The sequence below is a fragment of the Podarcis muralis genome, chromosome 12, assembly GCF_964188315.1.
Source record: "Podarcis muralis chromosome 12, rPodMur119.hap1.1, whole genome shotgun sequence".
Lineage (NCBI taxonomy): Eukaryota > Metazoa > Chordata > Lepidosauria > Squamata > Lacertidae > Podarcis > Podarcis muralis.
In genome coordinates, this window is record NC_135666.1 from 39,092,269 (window position 1) to 39,115,891 (window position 23,623).

The 23,623-nt window shown below is 41.0% G+C and overlaps 1 protein-coding gene across 4 annotated transcripts in view; it reads right to left on the reverse strand.

Moving 5' to 3' along the window:
• RFTN1 (raftlin, lipid raft linker 1) overlaps nucleotides 1–23,623 on the reverse strand; it is a 104,984-nt gene that overhangs the window by 25,071 nt on the left and 56,290 nt on the right. For all 4 annotated transcript variants that reach the window (XM_077937055.1, XM_028750240.2, XM_028750238.2 and 1 more), the window contains exons 5-6: nucleotides 16,905–17,235; nucleotides 1,663–1,866 (exon numbers count right to left, since the gene is read on the reverse strand). In XM_077937055.1, coding sequence (XP_077793181.1) covers nucleotides 1,663–1,866; nucleotides 16,905–17,235 — 535 coding nt within the window. The remainder of the gene's footprint in view (nucleotides 1–1,662; nucleotides 1,867–16,904; nucleotides 17,236–23,623) is intronic.

Below are 23,623 nucleotides of genomic sequence, written 5' to 3' on the forward strand. Positions count from 1 at the left end.
GATTGGCCCAGGTGGCACACTCCAAGACAATACCTGTAGCATTAAACAGCCTCTTCCTACTGCAGTCACTGGGGGAAGCAACAGCCTGGACAGAACAAAGAATCTCTGCTCTAAATTTCACCAGCCTCCACAGCAGTACTTTGAACTACTCACTGCAAAAGTTCATCTCAGTCCAATGATTTCTTCCAGCTGCCATTCAGCTGTTCTACCAAGCTCCATGGCTCCTAATGACTTTTCCATTCATTTCTGTCAGAGCTCAGCCCAGACCAGGACCACAGAGGAACCTCATCTAAAGAGGAGGAGCAGGACTTGGTCCAGCCACACCAAGGAGCCCAATGTCATAGCTGAGCAGCCCAACTTATTCAGCCCCCAAGAAACCTTTGCTGCCCCCTGCCAAACCTTAATTGCCTCAGCCACAGGCCATCCCTCTCCACACCCAATTCCCCAATAGCAGAGGTGGAGTCAGGCCCAGCAATAAGCCCAGAGTTGATGGAGGAGTGCTTGTCTGGCAGTTAGGCCTTCATTATGGGGGGGGGGGGTTTACTTGGGAGGAGGGAGAAGGATCAGGTATGTACTGGAACCCAACAGATGAGCAGGAAGGGAAGGCAGCTTCCTCAGAAACTGTAAATATCCCAGGGTTACTGGGGAAAGTTCCCTACTGGGCTTCCATAGGCAACTCTAGCTCATCCTTGCTTCTGAACCAAGGCCAGGCCAAGACATTGGGGAGTGCAGGGGAGGAGGAGTTTGGATTTGATATCCTGCTTTATCACTACCCGAAGGAGTCTTGAAGCGGCTAACATTCCGCTTTCCCTTCCTCCCCCACAACAAACACTCTGTGAGGTGAGTGGGGCTGAGAGACTTCAGAGAAGTGTGACTAGCCCAAGGTGCAGCTGCATGTGGAGGAGCGGGGAATCGAACCCGGTTCACCAGATTACGAGTCCATCGCTCTTCACCACTACACCACACTGGCTCTAACTGTGGAGACTAATGTGGTACACTATCCTCCCCCCCCCAAAGGAAAAGCCAGGATAAATTGGGAGGAACAGCTGGGAAAGCTGCTGCCACTGCCCCTCTTCCCAAGAATTTTCCACTTGAGGCAGCCACTTCACTCTTCCCAATGGTTTGGAAGCCTCTTGACACTGAACCTGTGCATGCATATAGTTTACACACATACTCCATGGGCTCTGGTTTGAGGCTTTTATGCAGCCTACCTTGAATTTTAAAAGATCCATTGTCACAAAACAGCAAAGAAGTTTTGCAGGAATTAAAACTCAGACACTTGGAAATTTGCAAAGGTGCTGCTGCTTCAAAGACTGTTCCTGATTGACACCAACAAATAATTTGCACTCAGTATGGCATGTAATTTCAAGGTGTAATTAGCAGAAAGAGGGAATGTTCCTTTTTGCTAAGAACCTATCTGAAAGAGTGGAAATTGAAGCAAGAGAATGAGGTGCTACTTAGGCACATCTGCCTCATTTCTTTGATTTCATACTAAAAAAGTGTTCCTACCACTTATATATAATGAATATTCTCACGTTTTCATGTTCAGGTTCTGAGCAATTTTTGTGCATTCTAATAGTCACAAACAAAGAGAAAATAGCTGATCTTTTAAACGAATGAAGTATATAAACAGAGTAATAATCTTGCAGGGAAATTCCGTACCATTTATCATTCCAAGACTGAAGATGGCATTCACCAACGTGCTCCCTTTCCGAAAGTGATCTGTCATATGCTCCAGCCAATTGGCTTCCAAGCTGCAAATGCTCTGCCCATCACTGGTGATTTTCACAGGGATTGTTAAACTGTAGTACTGGCTGGATCTCTGCAAAGCCTTTGGCTTGTTGTAGACAGCAAAGATCTCGGTTTCTAAAAAAAAATAAAATACAACCATACAAAGTGCTGAAATAGCAATAATGATAAAAGCAATGAAAATAGTACACCCTCTCTCTAGGGTACAGTCTGCCAGCATAAAGAAGTAACACATTAATAAGCACTATTAACTGAGCTTTCCCCATGTATAATTAAAACATTACTGGGTCATTAACAAAAACTGTTTTTCCACCATGCTACAAAATGACCTATATTATTAAGCAACAAACTAATAATTTTAACCATAACGCATTCTTGCCAACTGAATTTGTACGACCAAATAAAGCAGGAAACAGATTTGCAAGGCATTAGCAGGACATAGGGCTGACAAAATCAGGAAAATACAGTTGAAGATGAAAACCATGACTGCATACTTATACAAAATATATGCATTAATTAACAGTTAGAAAGATGAATGAATGTGATGTAGCACTTGGATACACCTTAAGTCCTTCCTGCTGCTCCAGGCTAATGTACCCATTGTTCTGGAAGAAGAAGTGAAGTTCCACATGACACACCTTTCACATTAATTCCCACTTCCAGAGGTTTCTTGCAGTTAAGGGCCACTTTGTTGTGAGAATACTAAAGCACTTCTCCGATTCTGTGACTACTTCATGACGTCTAGGCAAAGGCACACACACACACACACACACACACACACACACACAGTTAATGATATTTCGGGCAGCACCAACAGAACCATAGTTTCGAAGTAACCGTTCTGCTTTATTCTCACTACTCATATCACACCTGGAGTACTGCGTGCAACTCTGGATACCACACTTTAAGAAGCATACAGACAAACTGCAATAAGTTCAAATGAAGGTGGTCAGCACTAAATAAAACAAGTCCTATAAGGATAGGTTGAAAGAAACAGGAATGTTTAGCCATGAGAAGAGAAGCCTGATAGGGGACATGATGAAATTTACCAATCTTTCCAGCTTAGAAAGTTAAACTTTCCCCCCAGATGTCCATGAACTTGAGTTTGATGTGCCTTCCCCATGGCTGCAATTTGCATAACAAAAACTCTAGTAATTATTTTCAAATATTATTTGAATGAATGAATGAAACTTTATTTGCATCAGCCATAGGCCATAGCAACAAAATAACTTTGCAATATACACAGAACAGAAATAAAAAGTTGATTATATAAAACACAGTTTAGGGTCCTGAATCAGCAGTCAAATGGTGGATCTTATTCTGATTGCCTCAACTAAAAACCTTGCAACCTTTGCTGTCACCTGCTCATCTTGATCTGCCAAGAGAAAGGACACTGTGGCAGTGGTTGGGCAACCTGGAATGAATAAGAGGGGTGATAATCTCATTCCAAAGAGTGCACACCAGAAGGGCGTGCACCACTGATTCGGTGCTGCCATCTCCACAGGGACTTAAGCGCTTTTCGTGTGGAATCTGTTGGAATCATCCCTCAAGTACAGCCGAGGGCAATACATTCAATCTTACGAGAGTAAAAGCGCATCTATATTTTGGAATTGCTAGGTTATGCAGATAGGATGCCAGAGAATCAAAATGGGAAGGTGGATTTATGGCATGCCTTTCTCTGATGTCATTACAGATAAGGAGTGAGATGTACATAGCAAACAAGCAAAGGGGAAATGGCTGCTGAGCTGCACCCACCATTGTGAGGCCTGAGGAGGTGATGATGATGATGCCTCTCCAGCTGCTGTTATTGGCTGTGGACGCCCTGTGATGTCACATAAGCACATGGCAACTCAGTGGATATACAAAAGCAGCCCAAGGCAAAGCTTGAAAAGGACACAGTGGACAACAGTTGTGTTATTCAGTACTTAGTGGTCTCCTTCTGCATGGAGGTGAAGTGGCAAATGGAAGGAGGCCATCATCCATCAATGAGATGCTGTGGAGCAACGAGAAGGCAAGTGTACCTGTTGAGCAGGACCACAGCTTGAAAGCGGCAGATATCCATGATTGGAAGCTGGAGATGGACCTGGCAGAAGCTGTGATTAGCATGTGGAAGCCCGGGATGCCGCAGGGCTGAAGGAGGCTGAAGTTTGTGCAGGTAAGCTGGTTGAAATTCACCTTCAGAAGGCCATTGACAAAAACTGTGTGGATATTTGTGGGCTGATGCTGGGGTAAGTATGAATGGAGAGTGTGGACATAGCTCACCCACCAGATACGGTATGACTGGGAATCGCATGTTCAGATAGCGGTGTAGGCTGCCTTTCAGGCTCTGGGCGAATGAACCACTGGATATTCATGGGCGGAAGCCAGTGGAGGTTGGCAGGCTGGCCAGTGGAGGTGGCTGGATGATAACTGTTGAATGAGGGCCATTCCCCTCACCATATCTGTGTTTGCCTTTCATGGATGTCACAAGCCGAAGAGGCTTTCCCCAAAAGCAGCAATGAAGGGGACAGCAGAGCTTAAGCAAGCCATCTTCTACTTCTAAATCAAGGTATTTCTAAATACATCTAAGTAACATTCATGACAATCCCCTTTCCAGTACCAGGATGGGAGGCTGTGCAGATGCGTCCCTAAGCAGTTGCCGCGGGCTACAAACTTCCTGTGATGTCACAAATGGACAGGGTGGCTGAGGGGAAAGGCAGTTACTAGTGGGTGGAAGAATAGAGAAACCTCAGTAGCAGGTTCAGGGGAAGTTGGGGTAAGTAGGCAGGGCCAGCTGGATACGCAGAAGTTGAGTATGGGCTGACTCCCTTCTGTCTACTTGCGTTGCCAACATTTTGTTCTCTCAGGGCTCCTGTACCTGTCTCACCTAGATCGCTTGGCAAGAGCCCCAGCCCTTTAACGGTTCCTGCATTTCTGCAGAGCTCCAAAAACCACGGGAAATAAAATGAAAAGCAACAACAAGAATACAGTTTAAGTTGTTAACAGATGCAAAAGAAAGAGGAGGCTTCACCCTGCCAGATCTGAAATTGTATTATGAAGCATCCTGCCTCTGTTGGTTAAAGGAATGGATGTTATTAGAAATAATAATAATAATAATAATAATAATAATAATAATAATAATAATAATAATAATAATAATTTTATTTATATCCCGCCCTCCCCAGCTGAAGCCGGGCTCGGGGCGGCTAACAACAATCAAATAATCCAGCATTCTAAAAACATTTCATTATAAAAATTAATTAAAATAAAATTGATGGCAACCGTTAAGCAAAATTCTGTGCAGATTGCCAGAGGAGGGAGTCAGGCTGCGCCCTGACCAAAGGCCTGGTGGAACAGCTCTGTCTTGCAGGCCCTGCAGAAAGATGTCAAGTCCCGCAGGGCCCTGGTCTCTTGTGACAGAGCGTTCCACCAGATTGGAGCCGCAGCCGAGAAAGGCTCTAGTTGAGAAAATACAGAATTGTTGGATTTGGAAGGTTATGATAATAGATTTGGGTGGCACGCACACTTATGGCATAATAAGACAAAAGTCCATAAAGGATTTGGAAGCCATATATTTCGAAGATCTTTAATAGAAATTTGGGATAGGTATAAAAACCTATTTGAACGTAAAGCACCGCATTGGTTATCCCCACTAGAAGCAATGAGTGTGAAAAAGGTCAATATGAGTGGAAAATGGATAACTTATGGGAAATTAATACAAAAGGAAGGAAGCAAATGGAAAATAAAACCATATGAAGAAATTAAAGAATATGTGAATGATTGGCTGAACTACCGCCAGGTCAATGAAATGTTTAAACAGGATTTTAAAGAAAGAGGATTTGATGAAAATAGATCAAAGTTTGAATTAGAGGTATTAAGTAATGATTGTAAAATTTTGTCTAAAATGTATAAATTGCTGCTTCAATGGCATTTGAAGGATGAGGAGGTAAAGTAGGTTATGATTCATTGGGCTAAGGATTTTGGGTATAATATACAGCTGAGTGACTGGGTAAAATTATGGAAAGAAGTTTAAAATTTACTGCATGCAATGCCTTAAAAGAAAATATGATGAAAATGATGTATAGATGGTATATTACACCCGTCAAGTTAGCTAAAATGTATAAAGTCAGCAATAAATGTTAGAAATGTAAAGAAAAAGAAGGAACATTTTATCACATGTGGTGGGAATGTAAAAAGGTGAAAAGCTTCTGGGAGATGATATATAATGAGATGGAAAAAATGTTGAAATATACATTTATAAAGAAACCAGAAGCATTTTTACTGGGTATTGTAGGGAGTGATATAAACAGAAAGGAATGTAAGCTCTTTTTATATGCAACAACGACAGCAAGAATATTATTGGCCCAAAAATAGAAGCAAGAAGAATTACTGACGAAAGAAGAATGGAGGATGAAACTAATGGACTATGCAGACCTGGATAAACTAACAGGAAGGATTCGAAATCGGCGGGACCAGAAATTCACAGAAGACTGGAGTAAATTTACGGATTATTTGAAAAGTATTTGTGAAGATCAGACGATGTTTGTAGGCTTGCAAGAAGTTTTGTGAGTATTATTGGAATTATTGCAAAAATGGATAAGGGGGAGGATGATTAGTTAAGACATTTAAAGGTAATATAAATTTAAGAAATGCATAAGAAGTGGTTAAAACAGTGGATCATCAGAGGTGCTGATGGAAGTCCAAAAAGATTGTATAAGTGATAAGGTTTTGTGGTACGTATTATAATTTATATGTTAAAATTAATAAAAATTATTATAAGAAAAGAAAAGAAAAGCAACAACCGTGCTGGGTGTCCCTGCGCCCACTCTCAAATTTTGTTGGGTTCTGATTGTAGGCACAGTTCACACTTAACTTGGGCCTTGCTCTTTCCAGGCAAAGATTGTGCCCTTTAACACTCAGTGTCCAAGCGGGTTATGTGTGCTTTTTGCCCCAAGCTGTCCTCATGAAAACCCACTATTTAAAGCAGAATCAGAGTAGATTGATGTTTGTTCCAATTTAGCTTTAAAGAGCAGTTTTTCACAGGGAAAGCTCTGGAGGGGGGGAGGGTGCTCAGGCACATAGCTTTAAATTGCAGATTGTGTCTGGAAAGAGTGAAGTTAAGTTGATTGTGGATAAGCCCTTCATCTGGGAAAACAGATGTTTTCCCATCACAGTAGACTTTACAATTCTATAATGTTCACTGTGAGCAAGATACAACATTGTTCAGAGTTTCCTAGTAAGAATAGTTGGGTAAGACTAGATGGCAGAGTGATTTGCTACAATACTGAGCTCCCCTTCCCCTCGGCACAATTCTTTTAACTGTACTGTTAAAGTTCATTATCAGTTGCCCAAAATCCATACTGCTGCAGTGATTATACTCTTGGGCATTCTTGCAAGCCTCCACAGGTTACTTCTTTTAGGCTGTTGATAGCCGTGTTCCTTTATCTACAAGCAATTGTATTTCAGTGTAAGAGGTTGTTACAGGCTGCTGGGTCACATTTTTAAGTATTCCAGTTTTTGTATTTATTCCCCAAACAACATTGCTCCTTTCACTGGCCTTGGTCCATTTGGTTAATCTGGAGGCTTTGGTCTGTTTGCTGGTTATAGGAGCATACGATTCCCTTGTTGCAACAAGTTACTGGTCTGTTTCCAGGCATAATTCAAAGTGCTGTTTATAAAGCCCTATATGGCTTAGGATCAGGCTATATGGAAGACCATATTCCCTGCTTGGGCTCTAAGACCTGGGAGAAGTCCTTCTCTCAGTCCCGCCGTCCACACAGGCACACTTGGTGGGGATGCAAGAGGTGGCCTTATTGGTAGCTGCTCCCAGATTTTGAAACTCCCTCCCTACAGAAGTTAAGACTGGCTCCTTTCTTTTCTTTTTTTTAAATATTTTTTATTAACCGACCAATCAAATCAAATCAAATCAAATCACATAATTCCGAATTACAAAGCCAAATTTTAAATTTTTTGTTGGGGGTACCCATATTTCAAGTTCCGAAGGGGATTCCAATCATCATCTTGCTGCTACGTTAATATCCACAAATCTGTCCAAATAATGTTCATATTTCTATCCAGTCCTATCTTGCTGTTCCCACGTCTCATCTTATTCATATATTTTTCTTTTTTCTTTATGATCTCTTCTGATAATCTCTTTAAGCAGATAAACACCAGTTATAATCCTGTGTGAATTTTTCCGTTTGTCCAATCACCATATCGAGATGGTTCCATACTTTCATAAATAAAAGCACTCTTTCCATCATTTATATTCGCAAATCTGTCACCTTCTTTTAGTCCTCTGAGGAGGCCGCCCGCAATATGAAAACAGATCCATTCCTCCTCCCAGACATAAGTCTTTTGACAGAACTTACCAAAATGGCGACACTGTTTTTTTTACTGCGTCGTCCCAAAGCTCTTAAACTTTCCATGATTTCCTTAAAACATGCTTTTGGTTAGAGATTATCTCCACACAGTCTTAAATCATCAGCTTAGGTCATTTAAGCGGCATTTCTGACTTGTGGGGGGGGGGGATTCTTGGTTAATCACATAAAGAAAAGAAAGGAAAGTCCCCCCCCATCCAATCCCGTTGCCGACATACCGAGCCTTGGTGTGTCTTTTCATGATATATTCTTGTTTATCCGACCTGTCTTCTTTATCAGAGATCTCTTCAATTAGCAGTCTTTTTACTCCCCATTCTTCCTTGAAATATGTGCATTTGCTTCCACCTAATTGTTTCTTTTGAAGTTGCTGCAGCTAGAGGCGCGAATGAGAGACAGCGTCCAGGAGAGCCGAAGTCCGCACAAGGGCTTTCTGCCTAGTGCCCCCACCCCCTCAAATTCGGGGGTGGTATAGGGCACAGCAGGCAAGGGCAGTCCCCCCCACTCCCTTGGGGGGGCAGGGAGGCTGTTTACTCCCATCACAGCCTCTTAATTACCTCGTGTGGGTCGGAGAGATGTTATTGTCGGCCATCTTCCAATGCGCCCCTAGTGGCCCCCCCAAAGACTGGTTCCTTTCTTCTTGTCCTTCTGCTGGCAGGTGAAGACTCTATTATTCCAACAGGCTTTTGTGAACAGGGTGTTTTTAACTAAGCAGCTGGTGATGTGATGGTTTTATTGCAATCATCTGTATGTTTTAATAGATAAACATATATACATAGGTCTCTGTGTGTGTGTTAATTGTTTTTAATGTCCCTCCCCCCCATGCTTTTAACTATTTCTATTTTATCTATAAGACGCCTTCAGTCTGTGTCGGGGGGAAAGGGGGGATGTAAATAAATGTAACAAAAACAACAACAACAACTTGCCCCCTGTGGCATTTGCCTTCCTAGGTGTGTGACATCATACTGGGTCATAAGGAAAGGGTTAACTAAATGTAAATGACTAACCAATAGGAACCCAAGGGGAGGAGTTAAGAGTTGAGAAGTCAGTCTGGAGTTAGAGAAGGGACGGAGAGGATAAGTCTGTAGGTTGGGCTAGTGTGATGTGAGAGAATCTGTTAAGAGGAGTCAGTCAAACAGTTGAGATAATCAGTCAGAAGGTATTAGGAAGGTATAGGCCGGTAAAGAAACTAAAGTTAAGAAACTGACGAGAATATTATCTGAGAAACCATAAACTTGTTAATACTTATAAAATAAACTTGTTTGTTTGGTTCAATTTTGATAACTGTCTGGACTCAGTGTGTACCCGAGAGAAAAGGGTTGGTGGCAGCGGGGAAGTGGGCACAGTGGTGGCACAGGGATGAATAGACCATTAAACGTCTGGGGGACCCTGTGTGATTCAGGCTGCATACTTTACTAAAATGATCCTTTCCCTCAAAAACTGATGAGTCCTATTGAGGGTTGTGCTGCATTTTGGAGGGCCGCATTTGCCCATCCCTATTCTTCTATACTCTTGTTACATAAAGTGAAACCAGCTCTTTTCTTCACAGGTTTTTGTTTGCTTTTCTTCCCTGTTTCTGAGTCTCTCTTTCTTTCACCTTGTCACCAAGGTGTTCCTGAACAGCGAGCTTAGATTTCTTTTGTTAACTTCAAATGCTAACCTTACTTTACTGAACAAAGTGAAGCTATCTATTCCAGCTTGTAGCTGCCTCTTCCTTTCCCCCCTAGTTCTCGCTTCCTGCGAGAGAGAGCGCCGACTCCTCTTAAAAGTGACATACACTTTGCAAACATCTCTCTTTATAGAGCACTATAACATCAATAAACTGTTCAAGGAGGGAAAAGTAGTTCCCACAGGAGGCAGATAATGATTTTTTTTTTCCAAATAGAAAAATATATGCTTTAATTAAGGCAGAAACAAAGTATTGCAAATACTAACAAGCTTTCCAGACAAGCTGTTCTTAGGCACTGAAAAAAACACATTCACGTTTAATGCACAAGAAAGGTTATTCTATTAAAAATCTCTTTTGCCTTTAATAACTATTGTACAAAATTGTTCTGCGGGGAAAAGACAGCACATATATATTCCAATTGGCCTTGCAGTAACAGTAGTTATTTAGTCATGCCACATAACCCATGTTAACAGCATTTCTTTTTAAATTTCTAAATAAAAAGCTTATGATCTATATAACCTTTGATTTTAAAAAAATATTTCCCACTTATCCCTCCCTCCTTCCCACAAAAAGATTTCAGCACAGATCATAAAACTTTGTTTAATGGCACACTGAGTAATTCATCATCACAGCTTCTGGTAATGATATTGTGTCATGTAAAAACAAGTACAGCAGACCTGCAGGATCAAGCAGGATCTATTTAACCGAGCATCCTGTTTCCCATGGTGGTCAACTAGAAGCCTATGGAAAGACCACAAGTAGGACATGAGGGCAATCTAACGCTCCCACTTGTGTTCTCCAACATGGTGCCTCTGATCTGGGAGGCGGTATACAGCCATGATGAATAGTAACCATTAATAGCCTTGCCTTCCATGAATTTGTCCAACCCCCTTTTAAAGTCATCTAAGTAGGTGGTCAAAACAATAGAATGGGAAAAACCAGAGATCAAAATGTGAATGTTAATCTGAGCCTAGGATGTGCAACAAGGCTTGATCCATTATTATCATTATAGTAGCCTTTTAAATGTGCTCACTACATTGCTGTTCTTAGCTTGTTACAACAAACCTATGAAATGGACTATATATGATGAGGTTCTGGTATCGGTGCTGATATTGCTTAAGCTGTTTATTTATCTGCTCCTGTTGATTTTTTTGGTTTTATTCCTATTTTACTGCACCTTGACCAGGGATCTCTTTAACAATGAAGCATGGATTAAAATATTTTAAAATAATAAAAAGAAAGAACTTGAGAAGAGCCCTGATGTATCAGGTCAAAGGCCAATCTAATCCAACATCCTATTCTCACAAAGGCCAACTAAATGATCGTAGGAAGCCTGAAAGAACTCTGACAATGGAGGCAGAATGTAGCCTTACCTTCCATGAATTTGTCTAACCCTCTTTGAAAGCTATCAAAGTTGGTGACCATCACTACCTCTTGTGGAAGTGAATTTCATAGTTTGAAGTATGTGGTGTGTGAAAAGGTATTTTCAGACAAACACACGAAGCAGTATGATACATAACCAGACTGTTGGTCTCTCTAAGCTTAAGGCTGACTGCTCTGTTAGAAAGTCTCTTGTTGTTTGGAGTACAGGACTTGCTATCTGGGTTCTCTTTAAATGGATATTCCAGTGGCTGAATCTCATGCCTTCTGTGTGCAAAGCATATGGCTCTGCCACTAAGTCATAGGCATCTCCCTCCTCTGTTTAATTTGATTTAAGAAGCAGGACAGAAGGATAATGGCTAGGACACTTCCTATAACTAAAACAAGATTGATCTCCAGCCCACTAGTTCACAAATCTATAACCCATAACAGCTAAAATAAGTTGCATACCATAATCTGGGGTGTATGCATTGCCATCTGTTTCAAAAAAAACCCAAAACTCTTTAAAATGTCTCTTTTTTTGTTTTACAAAAATCAAACAATCAGTTAATAAGGGAATTTGGCACAAAATTTTGTAATGATGGAAATTTAGGTTAAAAATAACATTCAAAGGGGTAAAACAAGAATAAAGCACTTTCTTGCCAGATTCCTAAACCGCTTTTTGGGTTCAGGTACATTTTAAGAATTTGGATCAGACAGTTTAAAGAAAATTCTGAGGAAAAATGCAGGGTCACACACATGTAGTTTGATCCTGTAGCTGAAAAACACAGTGTTAGAAATCTTCAAATTCATGGTATTTCTCACTTTAAAATATGTGAATGCAAATTAGTAATAGTGGAATATGATTGTTTTACACAAATAAAAGATAGATGTAGAGATGCTGATTAGGCAAAACCATCCAACTGCTGAGCCAAGATTTATATAGATCAAGAGGGTTGTTTTATCATTTTGTAGTTGTAGGAAACAGGATAAGGATTTTTCCCAGCCAAGGACTTTACAATTCAACGTACACATATTAAAAAGGAACCCAATATTATTTCAACATAAGCAATTATGTTTAAATACTGTTGTAAATGGAAACATATTTATACTCTCGCTAAAAAGTTAAGAATACACTTGTGGATAAGATATAACATTCTGCAAGTCATATGTAAGGTCAACAAAACACATGGCTAAGTAAAGACCATTCAAAGTTACAAAGCAGTACAAGATAAAGGGGGGAAAGTGAAAAACAAATAGTGTCATTAGAAGAAGAAAAGTCAGAACTCTGGAGCAGAAGATATAACGAAGTCCTCATTAACAAAGTCTGGTTTGGCAAAAAAATGGACTTCTGAAAAGGAAAGGGGTGTGTGGAGAAAAGGTTGCCTTGTAAAAGATAAGGCAGATAATACCCTGTGCTCACATGGGAGGAAGAAAGATCACTGCCAAAACTGGAATAAGTTTTCCAGGTTAGGAAAAGGAAGTGCTGAAGAAAACTGTGGTCGCAAAGGGATAATAAAGAAATCAGATGCAGTGTGGGGAAATATTTTGGTACAGGAAGATACCTCCTTTTCTCATCCACACACAAATAACAGAGCACACACCCCAAATTTGCAAACCATTAGCAGGTAAAAAAGTGGATCCACAAGTAAAAGAGATAACATCCCAACAGGTCATCGGAACAGTCAGAAAATATACTGTTTCCCTGGTTTCTTTCAAGAGGCATTCCTGCAATTTGTTGCATTTTATCATATGCGACTTTAGTCCTATCTCCTATCTTAATTCTATCACTGTGACATCCTACCTTATTTTTGTGATGGCAAGCTGTTTTAAACTGTTTTTAATAACGTGTTGTAATCTTGCTTGGGACACAAAAATCAGACGCAGGCTGCAGAATCATGTGGTCCCCCAGCTCCTACAAGCACCAATTCCTCCCATTCTTACCCTGCCAGCCTTAATCCTGTTTAAGAGTTGCAATTTGCATCAATCTTAACCATGGGGTGGAGTCAAATGAGTTTAATTCCAATTCAGAAAGCTGTGCAAACAACACAACATAACACACTTTACTGGTGATGTTAACACGGAAGCAAACAACAGCTCTTGAAAAATGGATTTAAACCAACTACAAAAAACCCAAAAAAACCCCACAGCCCAGACTGAAAGAGAAAACTGATAGTATTTGAAATATACTCTTAATAATCTGGCTGTTATTGCACTCTTTAGCTTTGCTAGTCTCTACTTTCTTCTTTGTTTAAAGTTCACGGATTAGTTCATGGCTCTCATTTTAAAGACTTCACTTAGCCATGCCATCCCCCAAAACAAAAGAGACAAAGCCATGGTTCTTCTGGTTACATTTATTTGGGTTGCATTTTAAAGAACTGATTTTTTAAAAGGCAATTTCTGCTAGAAATCCTGCACTGGCAATATATGGCCCAGGGCTGATCTTTGTTATCCTGTTCTCAAAAAAACAGAGGAGAGGGTCATAGAGATCAGATATACAGCAACATGTTTACTACATATACATAGCATGTTTATCTTGTACACACTTAAATGCATACCAGCCTTTTCTGACCACAGTAATGTGAACAAGCCATTGATACAGATTTATTGAGTTGCTTATGTATAGAATTTTTGCATGGCACCCCAATTTCCGAGCAATGTGAGATTCCACGGGTTCCAGACACTAAGCAGGGTTTGCGTTTCCTTTTGGGAATGAGGCACAGCGAGACAGTGGTGTCTTTATTATTAATGGTTGGTTTACAACCTGAGCCTACTATGCATATACAAGCTGAGCCCTCCTCTCCCATTGCCACAGCCTTGGATTCAAGAAGAAATCAGCCATGGCTTTCTCTCTTCCCTTCCTGCCTGTAGCTATTTTCTCTAGGTTGCAAGGCAGCAAACTCTGCTCTAAAACACAGGCTTTGTCTTTCCAACTCTCTAAGAGCTAGCTGAGGGGCCCCACCCATTTGTCATCTGGCACAGAGCCCCCTCTCCTTTGTTCTCTTAATGACCCATCCAGGGAAATGCCCTTGCAAAGTGAGATACATAGCAATAAATGACAGCTCAGAAATGCCAGTAAATTGCAAATGTAGCTGTAATTGCAGTTTAAAGCAAGGTCCCCAAAAATAACGTGTTGGGAAGAATGTAAAGTCTGTAAAGGGTATTCTGTGACAATTTACGAATTAAAGTGCTGCTGTGTGTCTATCACACAAACCTGCTTAAAAGCAGAATCAGGAGAGGCAGTTACTATAAACTAGAACAGAAGATAGAAAGTAACCTGAAAATCCTGCCAGATGGGCCTAATTAACAATTTCAGAATAACTTAATAAATCTTAGCTCTGTGGAAGAAATTAGACTGAAGCAATGTGTGTGAGTATCCTCCCTCTAGTTTGAAAGAGACATCATGTGGAATTGAATCCTCTAAGGGAAACATGGCAAAAAACGGTTTTAGATATGTGTTTTAAAATAGTTGGCAGGCTCTATGGTGTTTTTCTTTTTATATAACATTATATACAATTTTATAATAAATTAAAATCTTGCAAGAGATACTAATGGAGAAATCTAATAATCTATGTGCTTGTTTTGAATTAATGTAGCACATTGGGCTTTTGTTCAAAAATGAATGGAAAGGAATTGGTTTTTTGGGGTTGTTGTTTGTTTGCTGCTCTAGCATTAGAAGTAGTAATTTTGCTCTCAAGTTACAAGTTATTAAGCAATCTTGAGAAACCAAGTCCAAAAAGGGGGGCTGTAGAAGGACTGACTATACCTTGTGACTAAAAGAATAAAAGTAGCTGGCATCATCACAATTATTCACAAGCCTTCAAAATTTTAACTCTTGTACTACTCTAAATTAGTAATGTGAAAGTGACCTACACTGCCTCTGATATAGTCCCAAATGCTTTGAACTTTGTATCCTCTCTCTGGGAATTTCAAAATTCCCTGGGAATTTCCATTTCCTATCAGCAAGTAGTAAATGGAATGAAAGTGCAATCTGGAGGTTAGAGAACATCAGCTCTGCAGGGAGGAAACAAATCCAGAAGGCAGTGGACCAATTTTAACTCCTTTTGGTTAAAAGCAGAAATATAAAAAGTGGAGTCTGTTGAGCATCAACTTTTATGACTGGCAAGTTGTAACCTGTTCGTAAGTGATCTAGAATTAGGGTTTAACTTGCACAAAAGTGGAGAACAGACATGGTTCCAACAAAAGAGGTGGGGCATCATAAACTGCTGGGATACGCGGAACCAGCAGGTATGACTAATAGAATAGAATAGAATAGAATAAGAAACAGATTTAAAAAAACTTAATGAGGATTGGATGTTATATATAGAATATATGAAAAAATATTATCAAAAGACAATCAATGTAGCAGGATCAGCATAATTCAGCAACGTAAATTATGAGATAGAGAAGGATAGAGGAAAATTGAGAAGAACAATAAGATGCGGATAGGTTGGGAATAGAAAGGAAACCAGGGAAGGAGTGGAAGTATATGAAAAGAAGTCTCCCCCCCCCCTTCCTTACACTTTTTTTATTTTCATTTTTTTTAAAATGCAACAGTTGTTGTACTATTGTTGATATACCAATGAAGAACTGTAATAGAAAAGCAAATAAAAACAAACTGAAAATGCAATAATAATAATAATAATAATAGAATTAGGGTTTAACAGTGTTTACTGATGACACCAAATTGTTCAGGACGCTAGAAGTAAAGACAAATTGTGAGGCGCTCCAAAAGGATATCACTGAACTGGGTGAATGGGCATCAAAATGGCAAATGTGGTTTAATATAAAGTGATGTACAGGGGGGAAGGGACTACTCACTGGTGAAACAGACTCCTGAGGACCAATTCAGCTGACAGATGGGCAGGATAATCCACCTATCAGTCATTTGATGCAGCTGTGGCCTTGCTCACATGTCAAAATTGGCCCGCAAGGTGGGGATGGGATGATAAAGATCTGGCTCACCAGGCCAAAAAGATTCCCCAACTGTGGCACATCCAAATGATGAAATTTGTTTCCACAAAATGTGGTGATGACCACCAACTTAAGGAGGTTTAAATGGGGATTAGCTAGTAAGGCTATCAATGGTGTTAGGAGCATAAGGAGCTGACATACCGAATCAGACCACTGGATACATCTAGCACAGTATTGTCTACAGTGACTGGAAGCAGCTCTCCAAGATTTCAGACAGTAAACATTCCCAGCCCTATATGGAGATGGCAGGGATTTCTGTATACAAAGCAGATGCTCTACCATTGAGTTACAGCCTTAGCCATGATTGAAAGCCCCAAGCTTCTGAATACCGGTTGAGTTCCATTACATTCATATCCTGCTTGTGAGTTTCTCATAGGCATCTCCTTGGCTACTGCAGGTAACAGAATGCTAGACTAGATAGGCTCTTCTTACCTTATTTACCTTTCCTTTTATTCCAAGCTAATTCTTCCTCAGTGAAAGCCTGCTTGGCCCAGGAGACGAAAGCCTTGGATTCTTAGAACTGCTAGGGAAAATGCTAATACAGCCAAGGGTCCATGACAAACCAACATCTCTACATCCCAAGTACCCTGTTTATAACATGGGCATTACGACACCTACCTGTAGCACTGCTGCAAGAACAAAGAAGATTATAAAGTGCATTCTGCATTATCAATGAAAATAAATGGCAAAACGCATGAGTTTATTCATTAGTACAGCAAGCGGCAGAGAATCTGGTCCCAATACAGCATCGTGCTAACCTGCCCACAGTAGACTTGGGGACAAACTTGAATTCTCACCTTGAAGTTGCCCTCCATTTTCTCCAGCAGAGCTTAAACTGAGATGTTCAATGACCTGCCCTTCACTTCTCAAGTCTTCATTGGGGTCCACACACTGGTCAACGTTTTCCTCCCTTGCTGCTGGGACTTTGCATCCATTAGTGCAACCTGCTTTCTCATGATCTGATGAAACACAATCCTCAGCAAAATCTGATGGGTTTTTATCACCTTTTAGTTCCCTGGAGCTGTTGCTGGTGGATATTACAGCACTGCTGCTCTTGGAGTTCATTTCGGAAGCATATTGAGGTATTATTCCAACAAACCTCAAGCCCCGACTTGCTGCATCTTGAATCTATAAAATCCAAGAGAGATTACATTTTAATTTACAAGTTGTCCTTCAGGAATAGAAGTGTTTCAAATATACCACATGTCAAGTGAAGCTGTGTTATTTTATGGTATAGATTCCCTATCCCCCTCCATACTGCATGAAAAGCCTCACTGGATTTGTATACTGCATTCCAAGGAAGTCTGACATGAACTCCTTTAAGTATTTTTTTAAAATAAAATGTGAAAACACAATGGTATGTGTTGTTTATATATTCTTTGCATACTCTCAATGAAAATGGAAAATTTCTGATTTGTTACGTTTGTTCTTCTATTTAATAATGTTCATGTAGAGCAAAGAAATGGCATAGATGCAATGTGCCACTTCTCTTACAAATTTCAGGCTATCCCTATTTTCCCCCCTTGCATCTGCCTTTTTAAAAATATTTCTATCACCATTCAGATTCAAATTTAAACTACCATGATAGAACTGAACAACAACTGCAATATATGTATATAAATTTTTAACCCTAACCCTAACCCTAACCCTAACCCCAGAACAACTTAACAAATATTTAGCTCCTTAAAAGTATTGGCATACATTTGGAAACAACTTTATTGTTTCAGAAGGTTCTTCTAAATAACTAGAAGCTGAGATACAGGGAAGAGCTGGTGGAGAATATAAAAGCAGAAGGCACTAAGAGAAAAGCTTATTAAGAAATAATAATTTTAGGTTCCTAAAATGGGAACCACATAGTGCTGACTTCAGAATTTAGAACTGCAGATAATTCATGATTCTAGGAAAATAATAAAACCCTGGAAATATAAAATGCATGAAAGAGGAAGGAACCTGGTATTCCTGAAGGTAATAATACTGAAAGCAGAACTACAAACCATAACCATGCAGAAAAAGAACATAAAGAATCACAGAAAACAGATGTGATTGTACATGGTTATTTTCATGACCTGGGGTGAGCTTACTGGAAGTGGAAGATCAAGGGTTACTAAAGTACAAAACAGAGATACAGAAGAAGTTCTTCGGAAACAATAGCCGTTTTACAAGATGTCAGAAATGGAAGAAATAAAGTGAACATTTTTTTAAAAATCTGAGAACTAAAAACCTGAGACATAATAGCTTGGATCCAAAGAAGCATGGGCAAAATTCTGCTCATACTACTAAATCAAGCATTTATGCCCCTTTCCCACAACAGGCTTGAGCATCCTCCAGAACCACTTGTGATAAAGCAACGAGGGAGCAGCTGGAGATGGTAAAACTGGCAGAAAAACTGAGAAACTCCCACCACTGAAGAATGCTGGAATGCTCAAGTTGCTCTTTGGTTACAAGCCTGTGGTAGCTTTCCTTGCTTTTTGGCACCTAAATCTGCCTAGCTGAGAAAACTAAGGATTAGAGGAGTTAATGAACAATGAAAGAGGAAAAACAAGTTACTACAGAAACCAAGAAAAGACGTTGTGTAGTTTGTTACTATGATAGAGGGGTGTGTGCATGTGATTATGTCCCCTGTCATCCAGAGCTGACCTGCTGGCCCCAACCACCATGTACTTCACTGAGGGTTCAGCAATAGAGCAGAGAATAATAGGACCCAAGGCTTGATTTTTTTGATACTATAATGAAAAGATACAACTGACAGGCTGCTTCTTTCAAATACAGGTAAATTCACTGCTGTGAGAAGAGGCGACACAGTGGGAAAGCTACATTCACTCATAATTAGGAATTCAAATAAAACCCCATTACAAAAATAAATGGTATTAGAATGAGATGGGTCTTGTCTCTCCCAACCATCCACTTTAAGCACGCAGTGTCAATGTATTCTGTTATTAGAGACCAAAATAAAGACAATGCAAGCTTTTTCAAATGCAAATAAGGTGGAATCAATTCTCCGCATGAGCTGCATGCTGACAGAGATGGCAGTGTAGAGAAGCAGTCATTTTATTCCATCCCAAGGGAAAAAAACACACACACCATAGGAAACTCATTCTATCTTTCCCCCAAAATGTTATGAATCATCCAATTTCCTGATGGTCATGCTACTGTGCTAAATACATACAAGACACCTGGATGATGGAAGAGACAACTTCCTCTCTTACACCATTGTTACAGTTTATTTGCTGAGCTGTGTGAAGGCAGGAATTGAAGCTTGCTTCCCCCGGAAAGCCAGAAGGTCACAGTTGCAGGATTTTGGAACCAGAGTTTCAATTTGCTGATACAATGCCAAGGTGATGTGAACATCACAGTGGAAGCTCTTTGTCAAAATTAATAGCCTAGCAGAGGTAGAGTTTCAGCTTTCTGACGGAGAAACAGTTTGATGGGCCCCTGTACCACAGAAATGGACATAATCTGTTTTATGAGTATCATAGCTAGGTCATAGATACTGGTGTTCCAGATGAACGAGGGACTGGGAAGCAGAGAACTGGGAACCAGAGAACTGAACAACTCCAGGCATTATTGGGTGAGACAGATTTTCTGGATCGGTTTCTATTTTTTATTTTATTTTCATTAAAAAATAGCAACTTAGACCATGGAAATAAGAGAGTAATTCGGGTGTGAGGTCATGACAAGAAGCAGTTTTTGGACATTTAGCCCGGAGTATACACAGCTTGCCTACCTTTGCAAGCACTTGCCTCCATTTACTCAAATATCAGTGGATGATGAAGCACTTTACTGCTAAATATATGCTACTTCTGCTTGAAATGGGGGTAACCTTTGTTACCCCAGGATTAATAAGGTGGTGATCCAGGTAGCAAATCCTGATGTGTATCAATTTTAGACAGTCTGTCAATTGAAAAACCACTACCTGCTCTAGTATGCTACTCTTGGACCACAGAAGCAGAAAGAGGTTTGGGTAAAAGTTCGTGACTAGTAGCAATTTCTGAAATTAATACCAGCCCCCTCCTGCCCCTGGCATTATACAAATAATTTGCAATGCACTCATTATTTGTCTGCAATTAAATCTTGTTCATATTTTGAGTGCTAATCAAAACTGCATTTGCATAGGAGCATGCCAGTCCTCCTATGAAACAGAATTTCATTTGAGGTAGTGTAGCCTAAGAATTAAGAGCATGAGCCAGAAGCTCCCTATTCAGATTTGAACTTGGACATGGGCTCACCTTAGGCAAAGCACCATGTTTAAGGATCAGCCACCATTCCCATCTAGAACATGGGGATAGGACTACTTGTTCATCTTAGGATTGTTGTGAAATACTTTAAGATGATACTACTACTACTACTGTACTACTACATTATTATTACTACTCCATGGTTGTGAGATGGTTGGCATCTGTCTCAGGAGACAATGGGAGTAGTGTGCCTTTGGGGGTGTTGGAAGGTTGCGGCGCCTGCTGTGGCTACAGAGACAAATATGGGAGAGACATGTTTTGTTGCAGCTGGGGCAGAGGAAGGCGTCCAGTTCTGCTACTGCGGATACACCATGACATTTTCTCTCTGTGGTCCTCCCAGTGGTCATTCTTCCTCTGGTCATTGCTGTGGATGCACGACCTGACTGCCTGTATTCAGGCACTGTGGTTGTCTGCAAGGGATTCCCACTCGGCGGGGTTGATGTTTCCAACCTTCATGTCATGTTTTCAGGCAATCTTTGTAATGCAGAGTTGGTCTTCCAACGAGGCTGGTGCCTGAAGCCAGCTCCTCATAGAGCACCTCCTTGGGGATCCTGCCATCTTCCATTCTGTGGACATGGCCATGCCAGTGTAGACGTCGCTGAGACAGGAGTGTGTGAACATGCTGGGAATGTGGGCTTGGGAGAGCACATCTTTGACACTTTGGCCTGCCACATGATGCCCCAAATCTTTCTGATGCAGCACATGTGGAGGCATTGAGCTGTCACTCCTGGCACTTGTAAGTTGCCCACGACTCACTTCCATAACTGCTAGAACTTCATCTTGGTATTGTACATTAGTACCACATTCTGCCATATCCTTTTGTAGCTGCCTTGCCAATACACATGTCCAGCTCAGCATCAATGGAGAGGTTGCTGGTTGTGGTGGAGACCAAGTAGACAAAATATTCTACCACCTCAAGTGTGTGGTCACCAATGCTGATGCATGAAGTGCTGGTGATGTCCTCACCTAGGATGTTGGCCTTCTTCAGGCTAATGGTAAGGCTAACTCCCTGCAGGTTTGGGCAAAATGGTTGATGAGCATCTGTAGAGCTTCCATTACTACTACTATTACTGCTGTTTACTAAGTAGCTATAGCAGCAACAAGGAAGATAACTGCACCACAGGTACGCAATGACTGAATAGCTTTAGAGACCACTCGTCAAACTACTCCAAGCAACATACATGCTGAGCGCACTGAAACACAGCAGTATCCATAGGCTCTGGATGATGTTCCTACCCTCAGGGAACCCCTTCCCCATCTATTTGCCTGCTGAGGAATCCATGCATGGCACAGAGGGTTCTGAGACCTATTGCCTTAAGCAAACAGTGTGCACCCAGAATGCACTCAATACTTTCCTGCAGATGTAAGATCAGATACTCAGGCATGTTGACAGCTAGCATGAGACTGCAATGTAAATTAGAACTGAGCCTCTTGGTAAATCTCAAGTGACTTGAATCAGGACAAATCCTTTTGTTTTTGCTTTTTTAAATCACACTACATGTGTTAATTGACTTATCAAAGCCAGGATGTTTATGTTATCACAAACTATTTTATGAATGGTCAGTTTTAAGAAGATAATGATTACTGTTACTATTTTCAACATTCCATTTCCTCAGACCTCCTTGTTTACACACACACACACACACACGTACACACACGTGTATACAGTGGTACTTTGGTTCTCAAACTTAATCCGTTCCAGAAGTCCGTTCCAAAACCAAGGCGCGCTTTCCCATAGAAAGTAATGCAAAATGGATAAATCCGTTCCAGCCTTTTAAAAACAGCAATTTAACATGAATTTTGCTATCTAACAAGACCACTGATTCATAAAATGAAAGCAATAATCAATATAAAGGTAAAGGTAAAGGTACCCCTGCCCGTACGGGCCAGTCTTGACAGACTCTAGGGTTGTGCGCCCATCTCACTCAAGAGGCCGGGGGCCAGCGCTGTCCGGAGACACTTCCGGGTCACGTGGCCAGCGTGACATCGCTGCTCTGGCGAGCCAGAGCCGCACACGGAAACGCCGTTTACCTTCCCGCTAGTAAGCGGTCCCTATTTATCTACTTGCACCCGGGAGTGCTTTCGAACTGCTAGGTTGGCAGGCGCTGGGACCGAACAACGGGAGCGCACCCCGCCGCGGGGATTCGAACCGCCAACCTTTCGATCGGCAAGCCCTAGCCGCTGAGGCTTTTGCCCACAGCGCCACCCGCGTCCCTGAAATAATCAATATACTGTACTATAAAAAAAATAAGACAGTATTGTAGATGATAAAAATTAAAATTATATTCTTTTTCTTACCTGCACTGATGATAGTCATTGTTCGGATGGGGGGCCTTTATCCACTTTCACAGTCACACAATCAATCAATCAATCAGTAGCTGGACTGGGTTCCACACAGTCACAAAAACAAATTAACTGAAAATGCCTCAAAAAACACAAAATAGATAGGAAAAACAAAAGCGCCAAACTTAATCCATTCCAGAAGTCCGTTTGACTTCTGAAGTGTTCAGAAACCAAGGCGCAGCTTCTGATTGGTGCAGGCGCCCAGAAACAATAGCCGACAGCCACATTGGACGTTCGGCTTCCGAAAAATGTTCAAAAATCGGAACACTTACTTCCGGGTTTTCGGCGTTTGGGAAACAAGGCGTTTGAGAGCCAAGGCATTTGAGAACCAAGGTGTTTGAGAACCAAGGTACCACTGTATAAACACCTGGAACGCGGGGATAACACATAATGCATCTGATTAAATTGACTGAAATCCATGCAAGTTCATGCCAAAATAAATCTGTTAGTTTTAATGGTGCTTCAAGACACACTTTGTGTTTTCCAGCAAGTGCAATGTTCTAGATAAGGCAGTTAAAAGGTTTGAAATTCCAGCTCAACCCTGAAGACAATTGTATGGCTTCAGATAGCTCGCTCTCAAGCTATGTACACAATAGCATTTACTCTGGCTCCAGCGTGCTTCCACCGCTGGTGTTTGAAGTTGGGTACACATGATTTTGGCACAATCCATCTATCCTGCAGCTTCCTGAGAAATAATGCTGCTTGCTGCATTTCCCCTCAAACCAGCTTTCACCCAATTCATAAACATAAGCCACATTCATTTTGCAGTTAAGCCAAGGTGTGCTCATTTGAGGCAGCCGCTGCACATGCACAGATGACAGCTTCATGAACGGGGGTTGGGGGTTGCAGGCACAGGGAAACCAAACAAGTAATGCACACTGAGTAAAGATGTCCCCACCCCGGTGTGTACAGAAATGTGCATATATGGCATGAAATGC